This window comes from Penicillium mononematosum (assembly GCF_028829835.1).
Source record: "Penicillium mononematosum strain IBT 11891 chromosome Unknown utg000005l:1.0-9366267.0:1.0-9372171.0, whole genome shotgun sequence".
Taxonomy (NCBI): Eukaryota; Fungi; Ascomycota; class Eurotiomycetes; order Eurotiales; family Aspergillaceae; genus Penicillium; species Penicillium mononematosum.
In genome coordinates, this window is record NW_026643275.1 from 9,180,908 (window position 1) to 9,202,681 (window position 21,774).

A 21,774-nucleotide genomic window follows, 5' to 3' on the forward strand; every position below is an offset into this window, starting at 1 on the left:
TTCGTGAAAATCGAGGTTATTTCTAACTACGCTCTACCATTCGTACAAATTTGTGGTATAAACTATTTCCATTCTTGCGTATAATATACACCTTGGTCTTCGACCTACTATTGAACTCACCCAACCCTGGACGTACACCTGGATGCTGACGGGCCGGGAGCGGCGGGACCCTAGTAGTGGACGAGACAACATCACTATTGTCTTAACCTCCGGCACGCAAGCAATCGTCGATTGGCTCAAAAGTTATCCCTGAAATAGCCCACCAGCTCAGGACCCGACTCAGTGACGTTGTCGTACAAAGCAGCATGGTCCCGTCCCTCAATGATGAAAAGCTCCTTTGGCTCCTTCGCGACCTTGATAGCATCCTCGCTGTGGAATTTCGTGCTAGCATCGGCACCAGCAATCATCAAAAGAGGACGAGGCGAAATTAGGTAGTTGAAAGCGTAGGCGTCAAAGTTCGCCAAAAGATCCACACTTCTGGTTGCAAACAGACCAGGTGCACGTTCGTGCTGACCACGCGGCGTTTTATAGTATTCCGCCAATTCTTTGACAATGGGTGGGTATTCTGGGGGGCACATCTTGAACGGTTGGAGGAAGGGAAGGGGTAATTGGAATCTGCTGCCCGTTTGCTTCGGTGATTCGGGCTTCGTTTGCTTGGAGGTCATCAATAGATCTTGATGATACGGAACTTGGCTAACTCCGAGATTATCGACGTCGTAAACATTGGAAATTATGCACAACACATGCATATCTTCGACATATAATTATGATATTCCCATAGATATATCCAAAAAGAAAAGAAAAGAGCAAAAAAGAAATCTCAAGTTTTTTTTAGGAATAGCCGAACGCGGGGGTCGAACCCGCAGCCTTAAGATTAAGAGTCTTACGCTCTACCGATTGAGCTAGCCCGGCCGGGCTGTTGAAGAGAGGAGCGATAAAGTGTCTGATGAAGCAAAACGATACCGTTGAAGCTATGTGGGAATATAGACTTCCGAGGCTGCATGGTGGCGGCTCTTAGCGCATGCAGTCCCGTTTGGGATATCTGAATAGTGGACAGGGGATAAAATACATACACATGGTATACTATTTGTACTATTTACTACGTACCTAGGTATGTATCCATGGGTGTAATAATATGCAGGGAAACCCTTATTCTTCGATTCCTAAAGAAAGTATATATATACTCTCCGTCCGCACCCACCTCGACTGCCCAGGTGGTATATCATCCACACCCTTCCTGACTCATCATCACTCTCATCTCTCTTTCCTCTCGTCAACTCCCATCGGCAACATTAAGAGCTGTGGACCAAATTTGTGAATTACCTTAATGACAGAGCTCACTTATGATGATGCCAAGACCATGTAAGTGTTGGATATTTGAGTCGCATATATACCGAGATACCGATTATAATGAGCTAATTATTCTTGGACATATCTGTGTAACACGTAAATCATCGACCTCAAGCCATTCGGAGACATGACCTACACCTGCCGGGGTACGGTTAGGTCTCACTGCCATCACGATAGCACCGACTGGACCTGGCGATAGCCCTACGTGGCATTGCTATAGCTCTCCATCGTGCCAAGGGAATGAGTCACGAAACCATCAATAACAATTGAATCTGACCCAGACGACAAAAATCTGCAATCCGAGAGCCCTGCATAACGGGGGATTCACCACATGAATCCCAGATCTAGTGAACCTACAAGACGTTGGTAATACCACGGGTCTGAAACCGGGCGAACCCAAGGCTCCTTGGATACCCTACAATGATATTCAGAAAACCGAAAGGCAACCACCAAGGCGCAAAATAGCGCGCCCGCTTCGTGGACTGCAAAGTTTGGGCTGCGACTATGGCCTTTCAAGTACCTACCTAGGTACGAGCACGCGGAGCATGCGATCTTCTTGAGGCAGTTGAATACTTCCCCCCCTCTTAGTGGGTCGTGGGAAGTATGGTATTCCCATCCATACTCCCGTCGACATTTTGCACGCCGACCAAGCCCCAACGCCTAGGGACTCCTTCATCCAACCACATCCCAGCTTTCGACGAAGCAAAGCATGTTTCATGTATGTATCCTAGCAAGTCATGCAAATCCTGTCCAATCAGAATATGTCATGGGTTATGGGTCATTGGGACTATGCGGAAACGTGATAATGGGTGGTATCCCTGTTTATATTATCCAAGGAGACCTCCGGGCCTGAAGCCAACCAAAAGAAAAGGCCAAGGCCAAGGAAAACTAGTCCTCAGACTCTCTGCTCGAAAATGAACACAGTTAATTGTCATGGGCAATGTACTTGACACACATAGTAGTATTGCGAAATTATTAAAGTTTAGATATATTAAAGTCTATCTAACTACCCGGACAGCGACTTATGATGTCTGATCCTCCGAAACATAAAACGTTTTTTGAACATTCACACCCTGAAAGAATGTGCCGCCGTTCGTCGGGTTCAGATCTTCCTGGCTACTCGCCCGGCTAGTCGCTGACCCATTCGACGTTTGAATTGTCGTAATCACATGTTGATCTTCCCGACCTAGGTCTGGCCGCCAGTATTGCGGACCGGACGAGGCGGAGCGTGTTCCGTTGACGCTTGAGAGAGGCACGCTGCCGCCCGTGCGCTTGGTTCTGCTCTTGCTTCCTCCCGCCGAGCTCGGGTCGCGGAACCAGCGGAATAAGGGTCGAAGGGTTACCAGACTGCCTGCGGCGATTCCCAGGCTGGCTTCGACATTGGACCAGATTGAGATGTTGGCGGTTGCGTCTATTGAGATTGACTGATGTTAGTTGCTGCTTTCCACTCTCCGTTGATTTTACCGGGTGCATGTAAACCAGAGGGATAGAAACTCACACAGGAAGTCGTCGTCCTTGTAGTCGTGTAAGAAGGGGATGCGAACGATGACTGCTGCGCTCGCACTAAATCCCAATAGGTCAGTACTGAGTTCGATTCCAAGGGATCAAAGGGTAGACATACATGCATCCCATTCCCAGAATGCCCGCCAAGGCACACTTGGTCCTCACATTCATATGTAAATTCCACACTAGGGCAATAGGCAAAAGACCCAGGGTCAGATCACACAAAGTAGCTGTGACACTGTAGACATAGGCTATGGCAATGATATGATCAAGGTTCATGCAGGTGCCAGAAACATCAGCACGAGGGTCCGCCAAAAGGCGAACTTGTTGCCAGAAGAACTCAACTGGTTGACATTGCAGTGTCAACATGAACCAGAAGACAATACCAATAACACAAGTGACGCCAATAACAGCCCATAACACGAGTTTATGTGGCTTGGAAACCGTCAAGCGGAGGAGGGCCAATGCGATAGAGATCTTGGCCAACGCACAGGTCCAGACATAGCTAGTTTGACCAAGCCACCACCACTTTTGGGAAATATTTAGCATGTGATTCTTATCTCGTAAGTGAAGGTTGGAGTCGAATGTCAACATACAAACATTGCGGTTTCCATCGTACCCCTCAGCACGAGATCCTTAGATCTTTGCCCAATTCCATACAATGCGCCAGTGATACCGCATATAGCGAACAAGATGTTCAGCAACTGTCAATCCATCAGTCCCGACCTCAGTTGTGCCTGGAAACCCATCATACATACCATAGCGCATACCATAAATGTATCATCCCAGCCAAAGGCCTTGACGAGTCGAATCCGCACGAAGCATCGTAGACATACGGCAATAAATGAGATTCCAAGGAAGATGGTAGTAATGATGAAGATCGACTGGCTGCGACCTTCGAGGGGCAACATGTTGACCCGGAGAATGAATATATGGTTACCAATTCATGACACACGTACGGTTTCCCTACAAAGTATGCAAGGATGTCCGAAGGTCCGAAGGAACAACAAGAATAAGATATATTAAAGAGAGAAAAATGCTACAATAAGAGAAAACCCACCGCGCAGATCAAGCCTTACGATCACGGGCATGGCGAGAACGGGCCAAGAGAGAGGGGCCAATGCGGGTTCTCGTGTTTGCTGTTTTCCGTAAAAAGAAGGCGGGAAAAGGCGCAAGAAAAAATAGGCAAAATAGGAAAATAAAATAAAATAAAATAAAGTAACCAGAATGACCTCAGGAGCGAACGGGCGACAGACACACTTCCAAGGTTTAAGATGGGAGGCAGCCCTGGAGCTGCTAGGAACCTTGGAACAATGGGCCCTGGCACCGGGCAGAGTTTAGGAGTTTCTAACCTTGGAACGTTGAAGGTTTCACATGTGCGGGAAGGAAATGTCAAACCCCCCCCCCCCCAAAAAAAAGAAAAAGAAAAAAGAAATATGCTAGAGATACCTCTTTTCCAATAGCTTCCCATGTTGCAGGGTTCTCTCATGCAAAGAGACGGAATCAAACCTTCGAGAAAAAAAAATCTCACCCAACCATGTGGAAGCCACCTGCAGGGCAATTGTTCTGAATACAGGAGCCATGGGTTTCAAATGCCACCCGCTTACCTAGGTAAGCCTCTCGCTACTACTCGTACATACAGAGTACAATGTATCGAACATATTCGAAGCACGCACAGGCCTCTTTTCTCCTCGGGTCCAGCCAAACAGTTTGCTCCACTCTGATTACCACCAATCAAATCTAACCGGTGGAGTCGATGGCTTGAAAAGATCCAAGTCAGTGATACTACCACGATGCTACCGTGATGCTAGTGCCGGGACTATTCTATAACGGGTAGTCACTGCTGATAATCCGTTTTGAAGTCTCCAGCCTTGGAAGATTCCAACCAATGTCTTCTTTGTTCTCAGGGGGAGCACTCCTGTCAATCCCAAACTCAGTTGAGCCGGGCTGAAGTCTCTATTGCGGCTATTGCAGGCGACCCTTGTCTACCTTGTCGAAGGCCTGTTATGTGCATTGCCACGGAAAATACTGGCAATATTTGGCGATAGGGCCACACTCGACCAAAGTCCCATCTAAAGGGATGCACCGACCTGGAGTTTGTTTCGATACTCCGCATCGAGATCTGATCATGCAAATCGCCTTGAGGTTCTCAAGGGGGTATATTGTACTCCGTAATCGAGAAGCATTCGATCAGCGGAGACCTCGGCAGACGACCTCATTATTGTGGATTGTCGGAGATTACCTGATACTACTTCCGCGGACCCCACAAGCAACACGGCATTGCCATGCCTGCATGGTCACAGTTTTGTACAATGTATGTTGTATAGCTAACTGCATACTCTGTACGGAGTATACTTGTTCATCATTACCATCTTGGTCTTACAATACAGGAACCCCGGAATAACTTATAGCCCCAATCGCCAATCTAACAATCTACTATGGGTCTCCAGCAAATCGGACTCTTTAGGCCATCCTTACCACCGGTCCATAATTCAAGAGATTAGCTGCAATATAATCTCGGTACGGAGTACGGAGTACATAACCCACAAATGTTCTTGGCATATGGGTCTTCCAAACTGGGCCTGCCAAACTGCGTGCCGAGACAAAGCTATACTCCCTCCAACCATGGATCGCAGTATAAGATGGGGCTCTACTATTTGGTGAAGGGTTCGGCAGATCAAATGAAATTCGTACTCCGCACATGCACAAAGGATATACATATGTACATATGTAGTAACCGGTACCGAGTTACCTCCTACAACATAAATACGGAGTACTCCGTACTGGTCTTGGGGTTTTGGGGAGCACGTGGTGGGGCTGAGATGGAGCTGGTTCTCTGCCAAGTCTGCCCAAGTCCACGGCTCGTGAGGCTGGCCTCGGGTGTACTGCCTGCTTTTTGGAGATGGGACATAAGCGAATAAGCGAAGAATACGTTGTGGAATTGGTAGCAGAGCTTCAAGCTTACTATGACGTACGTTGCGAGCTGTCTTGCCGTCTCCCCATTCAAACATATAGACCAATTGGTCAGCTAGTCATTTCTCTACCTTCTTCCATGTGACATCTACTTATGAATCGACGGGCCCCATCCCGAGGTCTCCAAGGCTGCGCTCAGATCTCTACCCCAGATATGCCATGCTCTAGGTAGATTCCTTGACGACCAAAACAGTGAATTCGCTACAGAATACAAACTCGCATGCTTGAATGAAGCCAAATCGAATATTTACATATCAACTTGCACAGAGCACATCTTTAATCAAGTGGCAAGGCCTCCAGGGCAAATTTACTTCCACTGAGCAGGCTTGGTAGCCTGGAAAGCCTTCAGGATGGAGATCACCTTCTCCAAAGCAGCGACCTCCTTGGCCATCGCGGCAGCAACCTTGGCCTGATCCTCACCCAGCTTCGTGTAGAAGTCCTTGCGGTATGGGGTGGCAGACATGGCAGCACTGAAGATGGGCTTGACAATGAAGGAGTGGTGGGGCTTGAGGGTGTTGCCGTAGGCACCACGGAAGGAGTCAGAGAGCTCTGAGGAGGAGTTGTCGATGTTGTGACGGAGGGCTTGGACGGTGAAGTCGAGGCCTCTGTTGAGAAGGATAACAATTAGTCAATTGTTCATGCAGATTTGTGTATATGGAAGAGATGCCATTGCAATTGGCCTCTTCCGTCACAATCAAGACATGTAAACATACCGGACCAGCCAGACCAGACCTTCAGTGGCAACGTGCTTGCCGGTCTTCAATTCGTTCAGAACAAGGGCCTGCAGGGTCTCAGACTCCGCAGGAGCTGCCTGCTGACGCTCACGGACTTTCTAGAGGGGGTTTTAGAATGTGTCGGTACCGGCGATATAATGTATTGGACGAACCTTGATGTTGCCGAGCAGGTCATTCTTGACTGGGGTGAAAGCCGCAGAACCGAGGACGTCTAGACGTTTCTTGCATTAGTTTGAGGCAGGTCGATGCAAGGGAACAACACGCACCAAAGAGAGTCACCAGCGACTCAGCGGCCTCGAGGAACTCGGTGGTCGAGATGCCATCCTCCGCACCGATGGGGACATCAGCAAAGGACTTGGTGATGGTATCAAACCATGTTCCGTCAGCGGGGATAGCAGGCATTTTATAGAAGAATCTAAGCAGAAAATAGATAGTGGGAGAAAGGAGAAAAGAGCTCAATCAGGAGACCGTTGGATATTGTCAACTTCACCGCTGCTGCCACGCAAGCCAATAGCGGGGCACAAGGGATGTGGGGAGGATGCAAACAGTGTAAACATACCAACACCTTTGGAAGTGTCGACAATTTGTTTGTATCGTTTGCAGCATTTGCATGGAACTGGCAGCGACGTCATCGGATCACCTTACATCGAGATTGGCGATCGCGCTATGAACTTTACTTGGAATTCGTCGTGCCTGGGCCATCTGATTGCTCCTGCGTGTGTCTGGCGCATGCCATTTTGGTCCACGAGAGTACTACATAGTAGATTGTCATGAGCTCTCCACCGGACCAGGCCAATGGGTCGCGGCCAGAAACCGACCCAGGCTCGTCGTACCATGAACATTATCATGGCTTACAGACTGGTTCATATACAGATAAGCAGTTGGTATGTCTCTGTCTCTTGGGGTTTGAGTTACAAAACTGACCTAGTATTCCTTGACAGCGTCATGCTTCTGCCAACCATCTGCATATGACGAACCGGCGGTTTTTCGTCGGTCCAATCCCGGAAGGCTGGCTGCAAGGTCATCGCAAGTCCTGGTATAAGTCTCGACTAAAAATCAGAAACTATACATCGCAGACCGTCTCGTTTTCTGCGGGCCCTGTTGCGACCCATTACGACGAACATGGCGATCGGCCTGGCCCATTGTCACCTGATTTGGATGAAGAGGTTGCCCTGGCCCTAACCAACACAAACACGGAAGCTGTCGAGGGGCAATATGATGAGATTGAAACAGAGGCACAAGAAGTAGCTGCAGCAGAGCCTGTGGGGGAGCTCAGGACCCTAACTCACCCTGAAGCCGAGGCCAGCGGTGACGATCCCTCACCGGAAGAGGATACAGAGACTAGAGATCATAGCGGAGAAGACATCGGAGAGTATAGCGAAGGTGATAACGGAGGGGATGGTGGAGGGGATAGCGGAGAGGATACAGACAGCACACCTAAAGCCAGAACAAGGGGGCAGTACGACACATACGGCAATGATCTTGGTTCATCGTCGTTTGTCACCGCCAGAGAAGAGGTCGCCAGCTCTGCAGACACGGGACAATCAGTAGCTACCATACGAGCTAGCAGATTGGAACCGGCTGAACTGCGACCGAAGTCCCCAGGCTCACATAACACAAATTTGACTGGTCATTCTTCTCCCAATCGTCCAATCACCAATCCATCCACGGCTCCAAGCGAGGCCGATTCAACAACACAGTTGCTTCGAGACAACTACAAGGACAAAGGGAAGCAGAAAAGCAAGGCATCTGGCGTATCTAGAGCAACGCTTCAGCAACACGACCCACAGGATGAAGGTGATACTGGTGCGGATGCGCAAACCCAACGGAGAGTCACTAAGAAGATGGCAAAATTCAACGTGGATGATAAAATCAGACACAAGCAGCAAAAGATGCGCTCCAAAATAGCAAAGACCCAGGGTACAATATCTGCCAATCGACCTCACCGACGAAAAGTGCAAGATGGAGAGATTGTCAAAGCAGAGAAGATGCTGGTCTGCGTAGAGGAGACTCTACAGGACACGCTTCCCGCTGATTACACTGAGAACGACAGCCTGCGCATGGAAACACGGACAGTGGACAAATGGAGGGAGTTCCTCGTCGTATGCCGCAAAAGCTCTGCAGAGCATACGCCGTTTGCCATTCAGATGTACCGCACTCGTGTAATTCCTGATGTGCAACGTCCGAACAGCAAAACGCCTCCTTATTACGAAGTACGGCTCAATCACAAGGGTACCCATGTTAACTTCTATTCCCCTCTTGACAAGACCATTGTTATTTGGCATCCCCGCAAGCATGGAACCAAAATATTTATCCTTCGTCCAAAGTCTGCGGCACACTCTGCTGAATGGTACACTTTCATTCGCCAGGTGCTTGGATGGCGCCGTCCCACCTCACTCCCTATTCACGTCCCTGATCTGGGGGTTTCCCTCATTTTCAAAAATCCTTTCAGCCAGCTTGAGGCAGAACTAAAAGCAGATAATTCTGATAATGAGCACCTAGCAGCAGCTGCGGACCGGCCAGCAGTCGATAACAGATTTGCTGCCGCTACCATCATCCGAGGATGTATGGATATGCTCGAAGGACGTGCCGAGTGGGCCGAGGTCTTGAAAGCTTGGTCCAAGACCGAGAAGATGGGGCTCGCTTGGAAGCGGTACGACCGACTTGAATGGGTATTTGGAGTCAATGAGGAAAAGATGTACGGGGCCATGGGGATGCAATCCTCTCACGAGCTTGAGTTACGGCCAAGGCATCATTACTCTACTAAAACTAGGCATCGGGGCATACAGGAGGAGCCTGCTCCGATCGAAGGATTTCTAGTCCGTCTCACATCCCAGAAGGGTGTGCATCAGCGAATGAACAAGATGTTCTTCAAACGGCTGTACTTCTTTACGCAAGATCATTATTTGTTTTTCTGTCGGCCAGCCAAGGCATTCCCCCGCCACCGCCGAAATGTGCTCCCCAGAAGACGGAAGTGTACCAACTGCGCGTGAAATCTTGGATCAAATGCCGCTCTCCTGGGATGTCAATCCTTATCCACTTGAAAATGGCGAGATTACATGGCTCTCCAGTGGCAACCGGGAATTTGTCAAACGGCACGATGAAGAAGCTTACGCGCACGTGCAGAGGAATGTACACAATATCAGCCAGGCAGACGGGTATATCGACATGTGTCGGGTGAAAGAAGTCCGCGATGTCTATCGAGGTAGCTGCCCTGCAGACCCCAATATCCGGGAAGGACCTTCTGTGGACTTCAATCATGAACCCAGAGACTCACGACAAGATGACGGAGCAACGCGAGAGTTCGACGACGATAGGACATTTGAGATGGTTCTCGATAATGGCCTTGTCATTCGACTCCAGGCATACGATGCTGCCACACGGGGTGAATGGGTCAAACGACTCGATGCACTTGTCAAGTATTGGCACGCTCGCTGCACAGACGATGCCACGGAGCTACAGGCCGTACGGCAGCGCAACATCAAGCTGTTGGATATTGACGAAGCTATGGAATCCGTTGTCGGGCAGTTCGCGAAGAAGTGGGAAGTGAAGAAAGCTGAGGCATCTCCACATTTGCACAACATGTGTTCGCTGTCTGGTTGTCGGACTATCAAGGTAGGTTATCGCAGCATTCCATCAGATGATTACAAGCACAATCCACTGACAACACCAACAGATGTCCGGCCACCTCTATCGCAAGCCCCGTCGTCACACTACTTTCCACCAATGCGATGTCATCCTCACAGCAGGCAAGCTGTTAATTTTCCGGAGCACACTGCGTAGGCGAAACGGCACCGAGATTCCACACATTCATCAAGAACATGAAACGACCATCGAGCTCGAAGATTGCTATATTTATTCTGGTTTGATTACTGAGAACGACTTGCTGTATGCCAACCAGACATTCGACAGCAACAACCCCGGTCTTCATGCTCTGCCACGGGTGTACCTCGATTCAGACGCCTTCACAAGTCGCGATGAGGACACTGCTATCACCTTCGTGGTCTGGCAACCGTTGAGTAAGAGTTACTTCCGAGCCCAGGAAATAGGGGAGCAAGGCAAAGCCAAACGATCCTTGCGTCATGTGTCCACGCTGGGCAAGCATGGCCGTACTATCGTGTTTAAAGCACGTAGTCGAGTGGAAAAGGACCGTTGGGTGATGAGCATTTCCTCGGAAATTGACCGTCTCCAGGAGGAGAAACATGAAGACATACGGCTTGTTTCTCCATAATTACTGATTTCATTGCCTGCATTGTCTGCATTTCTCGGCCATTCATGATTCTTATTCTATTGGTATATACCACTTCGTTTTCTCCTTTTTTCTCTCTCTCTTCTCGGTAGCTTCCTCTTTTCACCCGCATACGCATAGACAGCATTTGTTACTCAAATAGTAATACAATGATATCCAGAATACATTCCCAATATATGTACAAGTCCGAGTCTCACCAGACACAGGAAAATCCAGCTCTATCAACATATACAAAAGGCCAATATGCGCCAAACCCCATCTATAACCAGCAACCAGGTAATCAGTTCAACACCGGCTGCTCGAGCTTAACAGCATTCTTCAAAACACGATCCCGTACACTCTTTCGATACACATCCGCAGCCGCATCATCCGACGCAGACTCAGATTCCCAGTCCGTCCACTTGAGCCATCGCATCCGCGGTCCCAGCACCGCAAATACCTGCCCGGTGATCAAACTGAGACTGACAGGCCCGTACGTATTGCTATCCAGCGTCTTCCGCGGATCCTCCGCATCACCCTCCAACCAAACATGATTCCACGGGACGATCTGCGTCTGCCGCAGACATGGCTCGCGAGTCGTGATCCGGTCACCGGGTAGACCGATGATGCGCTTAATAGCGATATGAGACGGATTTGCAGGGGAACTATATACGAAAGATATTGTTAGTGTTTGTTGTTGAACTTGACTCCGTAAAGAAAGAGGTATAAAGCAAAATAAGATAAAACACGCATTGCAAAAGCTCACCGGAAAGTAACCACCATCCCCGTTCCAGCTTCCGCTCTTTTTTTGAACGGCATTATAGATCCCCACGGCCACATGTTGACCGCCACTATGTCGCTCTTCGTTTGCGTTTGCGCATACTCCTCGTTCAGGTATGGTGTCATTGACGGCCCGCGAACCCACATCACTTGCATTACATGTTCTGGGAAGAATAGTGCGATCGGGAGCACGGGTGCTACCCAGCGGAGAGTGTTGCATGCTCGTCGGACTGGGTATGGGAGGGCGGAGATGCGTTGGCGGAGGTTTGTGAGGAAATGGGAGATGAAGGGTGTTCGTCTGTGTTGCGAGAGGGATGGGCCCTCGTATGTTATGGGTTCTGCGGGTTGGGGCTTCTTTGGCTCTTCCGGGACATGGACTCGGAATCGCGGATTGGGGGTTGGTATTCCTCTTGGCCGTTGTGGTTTCGACATTTTTTTGGAGGTGGAGGCGGAGGTCGGAGGTGTCGGGGGATTTGCAGGCAATTAATTGTGTTGGAGATGGGGCGTTCGGTTCAGCTAGTCGAGTTTCATTATGTAGCTTTGATAATCCGGAGAGACTTGTAAATGGAATTGGAGCGAAGTGGTCTTGAGCTGGAAGCCGGAATCATGATCAAATGCGCGATATGATACGGTGTTTGCACTGTTTGCATCCTGGGGTTTAAGAGTGAGCTAACGCTCAGATGATTCCAAGGTTGTCTTCGTAGAAGATAGTACAAAGAAGAAAAGAACCTATTTCAATTATAAATGTTGCCCTTACTGATACGACAACTCTATCAAAGTATGGACATGAACTGGTCAATGTCTCATCTTCGCCTTATATGCTACGAGTATAGATAGAGAAACACCAAGACTTAGAATGGTCCAAGGGGGCCTTTGCAAAATCCGCTTTTTAGCTAACGTGGTATTACAGGAGGTAAAAGAATTATGTTCGTTGAGTATCATGTGATAGCGATCGTGAATCGTGTCGGGAGCAAGTTGGTACATGCCTCAACTGTGTGCATGCCGAGTAAGGCACGCAACAGTTTATTGGCATGGCAATTCAAGCATCGCTACTCTCAGCCAAATCCTCCTGTGTGGGAGGGAAATACTTCCTACAATCATTGTCAGTATCTGACCAAGCAGTGTGAGAGACGGGAAAAACTTACGGAATAGATTCCTCATAGGCGGTCACATCCTTTTGCTCAAAGTTACAGAAGATGACCCTCTCCAGCTTTCCGATGTTAGGTCCGACGAGGAACTTTCGCACTTCGTTGATGGCATCCTCAGCAGCGTATCGACTGGGATAACCATAGACTCCGGTGCTGATAGCAGAAAAGGCAATGCTCTTCATGCCGTTTTCGACTGCCAATTCCAGGCTGCGTCGGTAGCAGGATTGAAGGAGTGCGACGGGGTCCTCTTCCTTCCTGTAGATTGGGCCGACTGTGTGAATCACACGCTTACAAGGCAGATTGTAGGCGGAGGTGATTTTTGCATCGCCAGTCTCGCATCCGTCAAGATGGTAGCATTCTTCAAGTAGCTTGGGACCAGCAGCTCGGTGAATTGCACCGTCCACACCGCCACCACCGAGAAGAGTCTGATTAGCAGCGTTGACAATACAGTCCACTTGGAGCTTGGTGATGTCATTGCGGATGATAGAGATCGTGTTGTTGAGAGACTGAGTGGGCGGAAATCTTGAGGACACAGGAACGAGCTTCTTCGTACGGTACAGAAGTGCCACAGTAGGGATATCAGCCAGGGCCAGAAGTGAAGACATGATGTAGAAAAATCCAGGTGAGGCTGGATCCAAGAGGAACTTGAAGAGGACGTCGAAGAGGAATATTTACTATGGAAGTAGGTATTGGCCTGGAAGCTCAAGTGGGGATAGGCCAATCCCGCGCACGGACCATCCGGGGAGATGCAGTCACGTGATAATGTCTATACATTGGAGATGTGAGAAAGTCTTACTAGGAGAGCTGGAGATAAAAGGGAAATAATTGATATTTTGTAGAGAAAAAGTGTATTTTTACATATAGTCTACTTTGAAATTAACAATCTTAGTGGTGTAATAAAGAAACCAACAATGCATCGAAGAATACATATCCACACAATTGTAGGATGCATAATTCCACGCATAAGGCCAAACAAAAGCAGAGGGAACAAGACCAATTCCAAATATTTTCTTGTTTCATTATAAATACGATTATCCTAGAAACTCATGCTCTTGCATCAAGCACTATCTAATAAATACCAAATGCCTTTGCCACAGGACCTGTCTACCTAGGTAGATGTCTAGGGATAAGACACACCCAATCGTATATGTTGTATGTACTCTGTCCTCCGCACTCCACAAGGTACATATGTAATCTCATCCTAAGATTAAGTTTCGACTACGGAATACTCCGTACAAGTCATCCTGCTGCGATGTACTCCATACGGCAAGCTGCATTGCATTACCGCCTGCACCTAGCTTAAAGAGACGGGCTTCTGTGCCGCTCAACACGTGGGACAAGTGTTCCAGATCAGGGCTACTATCATTGGTCCTATAAGACACGAGGCAGAAAAGGTACGGAGTACGGGGTGTATCTGTGGCTCATAAAACATCGACCCGGGAGCCAAGCCCGGGATTTGGCATGGCAGTGGAGGAGCTAGCAGGAGACGAATTGATTGGTGCAAGAGCTCGGTGACACATGGTTGGCGTTTCTCTGTGGATCAGTCATGCCACAGCTTTTTTTTTCGAGCTCTACGCATGAAGTTTCTTCAAGTGAATATGAGGGAGAGAGGTGGAACTTAGACACAGAAGTCACCATGCATGTACTATCGACTCCCACAAAATCATGCAAATCCCGAGTCGCACTAAAAATGAAAACTGGAGTAAGCGGGTAATTGGCTAGACTGTCCAGATCCCCGGCGCCTTGACTGCGTTGGGATTAGGTACAGGCCCGGGTCAAAGACCTCCCTGTCAAGATATCAACCTTCTATCCTAGGCAATACTACTCCGCACTCCGTACTTGAACTTGGGAAATGACAGGGAGTACTACTTGGTATAGGGGATCAATTAAACCCGTACGGCGTTCATAGGGAATTATCCAGAGTGGGTTCATATTTCCTCTGGCCCACCTCTCTCCACCGTGAAGGGACCCTAAGACCCTACCAGACGCTGTCAGAACCTGTCAGAACCTGTCAGATCAGCCGTGGACCACCGTTTTTCAACGTCAGTTCCCCTTTCGACTAGCATGACATGGATCCGCGGGGACCCAGCCCATGTGTTTTAATGGTTATATTTGACGATTGCCGATCTCTCGGTTATGCTTGTCGATGACTTCTGTTCCAGTTGGGGGGTTTTCCGCTAGTCCAGTCATCTTTCACTTGAAACGATAAAAATAGCATTGAGATAATCTATTGGTTGGAAGGGGAAATATCCGGGAAAAGGGGATAAAATTATGGCTCCGCTCCCAAAATTGCCATCGTACTAGGACCGTTTAGGGCGAACCTGTTCTTCTTTTTGCTTCCATTCGGAGATTGCCATGAAAGTAAGGTACTGGGTTAACAGGGATTGAGTGGATACGATGTAGGATATTCTGAGATCAAGGAATTGGTACTTTTGTCCTTCAGAAACAGCAGAGTTAAAATAAAATAAGATGGTCAAATTCAACTTAAAATGAAAGCTACCTACTCGGTACCTTGGTACCTCCCTGCTCTTCAGGCGGAACCTCGCAGCTGTCAAATTCAAAGCTCTCCAATCATCTTTCTATTTGATATGTGGTAGCTCAGATTTTTTTAAAAAAAGGAAAAAAGGAAAAAAAAAAAGTTTATTCAACGTCACCGGGGAAATCCTATTCGTTCAGGAATTAATAATTTAACCTTGGAATGGGCTGGACTTGTCAATGCATATGTCAAAAATTCTTGGGGTGCATTAACCCTGTGTCAAAATACTCCAATGGGCCATACCTGCAGCTTGGAATGTGCAGCTCTACGGAGTATCGGACCCTTGATTCGTTTGAGTTTGAACTAGGAAATGATTGGTGCGTTTGTATTCAACCAGTTCTCGCCTAATCGGCTATATGCTACTGTGTATTTGGAATGATCCTCGTTACGAGTCAGGATATTCATTGAGAGATCTACAACCTAACCTTTGAGGACCGATACGGAATATGAGAATGTCATATAGTATATACCCAAGTGCCAAGCAACTTCGCTTATTTGAAGCTTTTGGTCCCCCCTAACATCCTTGCTAGTACATTGTATGACAGCGATAGGGACGGGTATCCATATGATCATCATCCACTTTGTCCAATAAAGAACCGTTTGAACCTTCACCGAGATGTAGCCGAGCCGGCCGCGCAACTCGAGACCGGAAGGATCTCCGTGCATATGATTTATGTATGTTGTATAGCCTACTGCATGTACAACCTATTTCTATAGTACTTTGACTCCCTCGTCTGCAAATGGTCTCGATTACAGCAAGCATGCATCCGACGTAGATCAATTCTCTGGGAGAAGCACTAAAAAAACTATTGATGTCGAGTACAGGATTCAAAAAGAGCGAGAGATCGCCGAGCGGTCAAGTGCTTCCAGCATATGCGGAGTATATAATATCGTATTGCGCCAGTCTCTATTTGGTATCACGAGTGAGAAGATATATACTTAAAAGGTATATGGAGATGGCGATCTGCTCAAAATAGGTAAGAATCGTACCTCGCAACGGACGCACATAGGGAACGCAGCATATCACCCAAAATTGACAACAACCCACACGGCTGCAAATCTCCAGGCACACCCAGGTAGTCAGCATCTTTACTCCTCAGCCGTGTTGACCCGCAAAAAACCAATTTCGCACGCGTCCTCCGTATGGAGTACGTATATATCATCGCAAGCACCAGCACAGGCCAAACTGTAGATGAAGTCCCGAGATCCGCATAAAAAGGTAAAAAGGCATAATGAACATAACCTATAACTATAATACAACATATAATATTCTAGAAATAGGGCCATGTAAACCTGGAGCGGACTGACACTATCCACTGCGTATCCACCGGCGGATCTTAATTAATCCCAGCCGTTTTTCTCATTTCCTCGCGTGGCTGAGTATGGAGTTATGGAGTATACGGAATACAATCTCCCAAATCTCTGGACCCGACCTCAGTCCTCGGCTTCCTATTTATGTGATAGATTTGAGTAGGGTTTGTTAGAGATTCGTATTAGAGTAATATGCATACATCGTACATCGTCGATCCATGACTATCCATGACTCGGGTCTGTTTTCCGTATGTTGTACAAGATTGAGATCGCCAGGATGTTTATCAAGATGTCTATCAATGCATGATTCATGTACTTCACACTCCACGGCGGTACTCTCCGACATTCACTCGGAGATTCTAAAGGCGATCACGATGGTATCGGGATTTGCACAGATGCCGAATAGTATATTAGTGGAGTCCACATTCCTTTTTTCCACTGAAGATGGGGTGGAGCATTGAAAACGGTCAATCCACTTGTAATCTCGTTAATCTCTCAGGAGAACCTTTGGGCTTGAGCTAGTCCCGTATTGGGACTACTGGCTGGCGCTAAGTGCCTAGTCTCTGAAAAGAAATCGAAATCAAAAAAAAAAAAAAAAAAAGGAATCAGAGAAAGTCCCGCTGATCGAAGCGGTCTATGTATCTGACTTGGTGGAGTCTGGGAACGGTCCGGTTTGATTTCCCCGTTTTTATTTGATTTTGGCTGTTCTGGTTATTCTCCCCTGTCATGGAGATTCTTCCTAAATGTCGGTCTGATCGAGAATCCACAGGGCGAAATGAGTAAATCCCTAAACCTCTTGGCTATATCGTAGAGTTTTCCCAGATTGAAACGTGCAGCTATCGTGAGCTATCGTTGAACCACGCAGATCAGTGGCGATTTCACTATTCATTATTCCGTCCATAGGATGTCCCCTGTTGAATTGAGGAGACCAAAAAAAAAGAAAGAAAAGAAAGAAGGCAAAAAAAAGAACTAGGGGAATATCCATGTAAATCACTTATCACAATATAGTACATGTAGTCACCGCATATATATTTCACAGGACGGAGCCGTTACCAATAGTCCCGTCTGAACTAGTATCAAAAGACAATTCCCAACTTTGGAATATCGTAGATCTGACACGTTTCGATGAGGAGTTCGGTTCGATCTGTCACCCAATTAGACACAAGATATCTTGCAGGGTATAAATTCCCGTCATATTGCCGGAATAGGACCACTCTTATCCCCTTCTGGCGCAGTACAGCCAAAATCCCTGGCTAGTTCACAAGAGCCTTGTCGACGTTGCCGTTCCTTTGCCGTACGTGCAGATTGGCGTTGCGGATTTGACCTGATTTTTGAGAAAGACACCCCATTTTCCCCACCTCGACTCCTCTCCTTGGTCAATTTCGGGATAGGATCGGACCCTCACTTCCTTTTCTCTTCCTTCTTGATCTTTTGGTCAACTTGCAGCTGTCAACTTACTCTTTTGAGACTAGAGATCGGAGAGATTCCCGGGTGTCTCCACTGGGCGAGCTAAATAATCCCCTGAACAGCCACACTTCGGAGTCTCGGGTGATGGCATGATGATTTCTTCGTTGGGGCTATGGAGGTTATGGGGGTATTGCCGGAGATTTTACTGTGTACGGTGTATGGACGTGAACCGTGCTGGTCTGCACGGTTATAACATCCCGGTGAGGGGAATCTGTCTTAGCTCCCTTCTCGGGGTTGAGTTACCAGATAGCCTTGCAATGATTCTCGGCTGAATCGATGAAACTGCAAAGATTGGCTAGTATTATGTTGTTGTCTTGAATCGATCAAGTAGTGTGTACGGCGACAGCCCTAAATGATCTCAGTTCGACTTTATGGGCATCGGAGAAAAAGTGATAGTCAACGGTCGATGCGCACTAAAATTGTAAAATTGGGATCGGATCTTAAACTCTTGCCAACTTGAGGAAACTGAGTTGTCACTCATCTCCTTGCGGTTAGGAGTCTGTATTCTCCACAATCGGGAAAACATTCCCACAATATATTGTTTTTGTCAGAATCGAGCTCAGGGGAGAAACGGTTTTAACGGTTGTCGATCAACTTACTCTGAGATCATTGTCTCCAGTCGTCTGCACTGGTCTCCAGTTATTTTGTGAAGTACATTTCTCTTCTTAGGCAATGATTTTCACCTTTACTAGCGGTTGTATCGTAAAGTAAATGTCATGAAAAAAAGAGGCGCGTGGCCAAGGATCGGCATCTTCTCTAACTGGAGATAGCTTGATGTGGGCGTCAAATCTCGTCGAGAATTCATGTCATTGGTTGCTAGAGGTGAATCTCTGGTGAAGTGGTAGCCATCTCTCCAATATCTCCCTCAAATGGGGCCAAGGGAGCGTAGACACGTGAATATCTTCAATGCCGAAAGCCACTTTTCAAGGATTTTTCTTCTCCACCAGACTCTTTCCTATATTTTGAATACCTCCTTAACACCAGTGATATTCTCAGTGGGACGCGACCCGTAAAAAAATAAACTACTTGTTAAGGCTGCGTAATTCATCCTGCACTCCTAGTTGCCGTAAAAAGGCAACCGGGATAGACTCCATTAAAAACTGGTTCTGGTTTTTTTTTCCCCCGTATTGAAAACGACTGGGTCAAATGCAGAAATTATACTTCGATCGTATCTGATTCATCGTAGCGCACTGCGACCGGGCTAGTGCGACCAGTTGCGATTCTGATAGTTCAGATCGAAAGACGCCGAGACATCGCGGGGAAATCCGGTGCCCCTGATGAATGCCCCAGGCACACTTCGTATGATGTACAATCTATGGAGTACTACAAATGTGACTATGGATTTCAGCCTCAGATCCATTATGATCAGTCTCATCGGGGTTCAGCATTGGGAGATTCTTACCTGCACCCTGTCTCTCCCAAAGCCCCATTATCGTGCAGGTGGAGAATCTCCCAATCGTAGAGAGATCCTTACTGCATTCATGTTCGGCAGATGGAGGTGACCTACCGTGCATGCGCTAAATCTCCAGTGCGCACGGAATGCATCGCAGAGTGGCTGAAATCGTGAGATCCGGCTGGTGCACTGGTCTCTCGAGATGCAGCGACTACTGTGCAGATTGATTCCACGTCGATTTGGGACCCGTCAACAAGTCCTTTGTACATGTATACGGTTATACGCCGCATTCTCATTCTTGGGGAAAACACCGGGCCAGTGCATGAGCGGATTCATCTGCACCGGGGATCAAATATGTATCAGACTCGGGATTTGCTCTTGCTTCTATGCATGGAAAAGATATCACAAATAGCTTCAAGGCTGATCGAGGTGATCGCATCAGACGTACTCCGTACGAACGTACAGCCTTCGTACAGCCGGCGAAAACCGTCGCAGATCAACTGTATTGGATATCACGGAGATCTCGAGGCGATTGCCTTTCACCGTTTTCGGGTCTTCCTCTTTTAGACCTTGGGCCGACCGTTGGGCCATACGATATATATTGTACATCATTATGGGTCTTCGTGCCTCCCTTGAGTCTGTGCGCTTAAGTGAGATCAAGGAGGCGAATGGGGCTATAATGGCTGCCCTGCCGTGCCACGCTTGGTAGGGATAGATCAGACAATTTTGATTTTTCACTACGGAGTACGGAGTAGACGGTCAGGATTCCAGAGTCTACCTAGGTAAAGGGAAAATATCGGATGACGTCCAACGTGGTGGGTCCGAAGACAAACTTAAAGCTCCAGAAATTAGATTTTCTCAATATGAGAGCTTTGATCCTTCGGCTTGAGACAGCTGCACAAAATAAAATAGGAATCGGTAGGAAAATCAGAATTTTCCAAGACACTCTAGAGAAAGCGCAGAACACTATCGAAGCCGGGATTTGATCCTGGACTTTACGCAGGGCGCCTGGAAAGGCAACCAGCCCATATTCCTCTCTTCCTACGGAGTATATCCCCGGGATTTTCACGCTTTCAGCCAGCACAGTTTTCATATTGTAGATGTCAGGGTTAGAAAGGCTGAGATGGAGTGAAGCCCACGCGATCTCGCCAATAAACGTCCCGTGTTCGATCTCGATCTCTGTAAAGCTTATGCAACGTGTGTTGCAATACCCTTGCGATCCGATCCTTTCGGCGGGTACTCAAGGGGGTAGCGTGCTCCGAGAACTGACGAATTATTAATTAATTAATTAATTAATTAATTTTCCTTCTTAGTGTGCTTTTCCCTGTTCTTTTTTTTTTTCGCTTTTTCCTTTTGTGATCTCACCTGCGCCCGATCTTGGCTTGAAACGGCGTTGTGGCTCAGTGACGTAAAGAGTACTGTATGGCTGGGTATTATTCTGTTCGAATAGGTGTCAAGAGATGAGAGATTCACATTGCACGAGAAGTATGGACAGTGCAAGTATAAGTAAGAAAATAGCGAAAATAAGAATAAAACTAAACAAACATAAAATAAACTCGAGTGAACCATGGAACGTTGTAATCCGGACCACATCGGGCACTTTCAGATCTGACTGTGTAACCTCAGCCACGTCTCTGATTCCCCCCCCGGGGCCAGTTGCGATGGAAAGAGCCCCTCTGTGTCCCCATTCCAGAGATCTTGAATTAGTGTATACTCCCCCCTTGTGCATCTTGTGTTCCCCCTTTGTGACACTGCTTGGGGTTGCATGTCCCCCAGACTCGATGCTTTACTTTGTATTTGAGTCATTTGTTCATCTAATCTGGGGCTGTGGGATGTGTCTTGCGCACAGGCTACAGTATGCAGGCTCAAGAGTGGACAGATCTTCCAAGGTCGCCTCCCAAGTTGGTTTGAACCCTGGACTACTGTAATTATTGGAGCACTCCCGAGGTCGTGGACAGGATAGATCTGACATCATATCCTTCACTATTAATAAGCCCGATCAAACCACCAAAAAACTTGGGTTTCGTTCGTGGCCCGAGGCTGACATTTTATCCACTCTGAATCGGAGATCTCTCTCATGTGACACGGATGCATATACATGTATTCGTACATGATACTTGTCGTCAAGTCGATCTTATGGTTTCTCTTTGATCACCCTGCACTATTTGGTATATACATAATAAAAATAACAAATAACAATACAACTAGATTGATTCCAGAATACTAGTGCATAATGATGAGCTTGAACTATCGTCCACTAGCTTTTCTTTTTGTTGGACCACTCGGCCGGTGTTCAGCCGTCCGCTAGCACGTTGAGAATCGGCCGTTTCTCTCGATCGATCCTAGTTTCT

The 21,774-nt window shown here is 47.6% G+C and overlaps 6 protein-coding genes across 6 annotated transcripts; 1 reads left to right on the forward strand and 5 right to left on the reverse strand.

Annotated features, from left to right (window-relative positions):
- Window positions 1-236: 236 nt before the first annotated feature.
- On the reverse strand, window positions 237-578 carry N7519_011751 (uncharacterized protein; the record flags this gene model as incomplete). The annotated part of the gene is made up of 1 exon (XM_057298524.1): window positions 237-578. The coding sequence occupies one exon, from the start codon at window positions 576-578 to the stop codon at window positions 237-239; it is 342 nt and encodes a 113-aa protein (XP_057146406.1).
- Window positions 579-2,372: 1,794 nt separating this feature from the next.
- N7519_011752 (uncharacterized protein) lies at window positions 2,373-3,764 on the reverse strand (the record flags this gene model as incomplete). The annotated part of the gene is made up of 5 exons (XM_057298525.1): window positions 2,373-2,761; window positions 2,849-2,913; window positions 2,972-3,381; window positions 3,450-3,557; window positions 3,612-3,764. 5 exons carry the CDS (start codon window positions 3,762-3,764, stop codon window positions 2,373-2,375), a joined length of 1,125 nt encoding a protein of 374 aa, XP_057146407.1.
- Window positions 3,765-6,133: 2,369 nt separating this feature from the next.
- Window positions 6,134-6,962, reverse strand: N7519_011753 (GLTP domain-containing protein; the record flags this gene model as incomplete). Its single annotated transcript, XM_057298526.1, has 4 exons — window positions 6,134-6,431; window positions 6,540-6,658; window positions 6,713-6,771; window positions 6,827-6,962. The coding sequence occupies 4 exons, from the start codon at window positions 6,960-6,962 to the stop codon at window positions 6,134-6,136; spliced, it is 612 nt and encodes a 203-aa protein (XP_057146408.1).
- Window positions 6,963-7,330: 368 nt separating this feature from the next.
- N7519_011754 (sporulation-specific 71 family protein) lies at window positions 7,331-10,791 on the forward strand (the record flags this gene model as incomplete). The annotated part of the gene is made up of 4 exons (XM_057298527.1): window positions 7,331-7,444; window positions 7,502-9,441; window positions 9,491-10,175; window positions 10,237-10,791. 4 exons carry the CDS (start codon window positions 7,331-7,333, stop codon window positions 10,789-10,791), a joined length of 3,294 nt encoding a protein of 1,097 aa, XP_057146409.1.
- Window positions 10,792-11,089: 298 nt separating this feature from the next.
- On the reverse strand, window positions 11,090-12,000 carry N7519_011755 (putative mitochondrial inner membrane protease subunit Imp2; the record flags this gene model as incomplete). Its single annotated transcript, XM_057298528.1, has 2 exons — window positions 11,090-11,453; window positions 11,555-12,000. The coding sequence occupies 2 exons, from the start codon at window positions 11,998-12,000 to the stop codon at window positions 11,090-11,092; spliced, it is 810 nt and encodes a 269-aa protein (XP_057146410.1).
- A 607-nt stretch (window positions 12,001-12,607) lies between these two features.
- N7519_011756 (macro domain-containing protein) lies at window positions 12,608-13,321 on the reverse strand (the record flags this gene model as incomplete). Its single annotated transcript, XM_057298529.1, has 2 exons — window positions 12,608-12,659; window positions 12,714-13,321. The coding sequence occupies 2 exons, from the start codon at window positions 13,319-13,321 to the stop codon at window positions 12,608-12,610; spliced, it is 660 nt and encodes a 219-aa protein (XP_057146411.1).
- Between the last annotated feature and the right edge of the window lie 8,453 nt (window positions 13,322-21,774).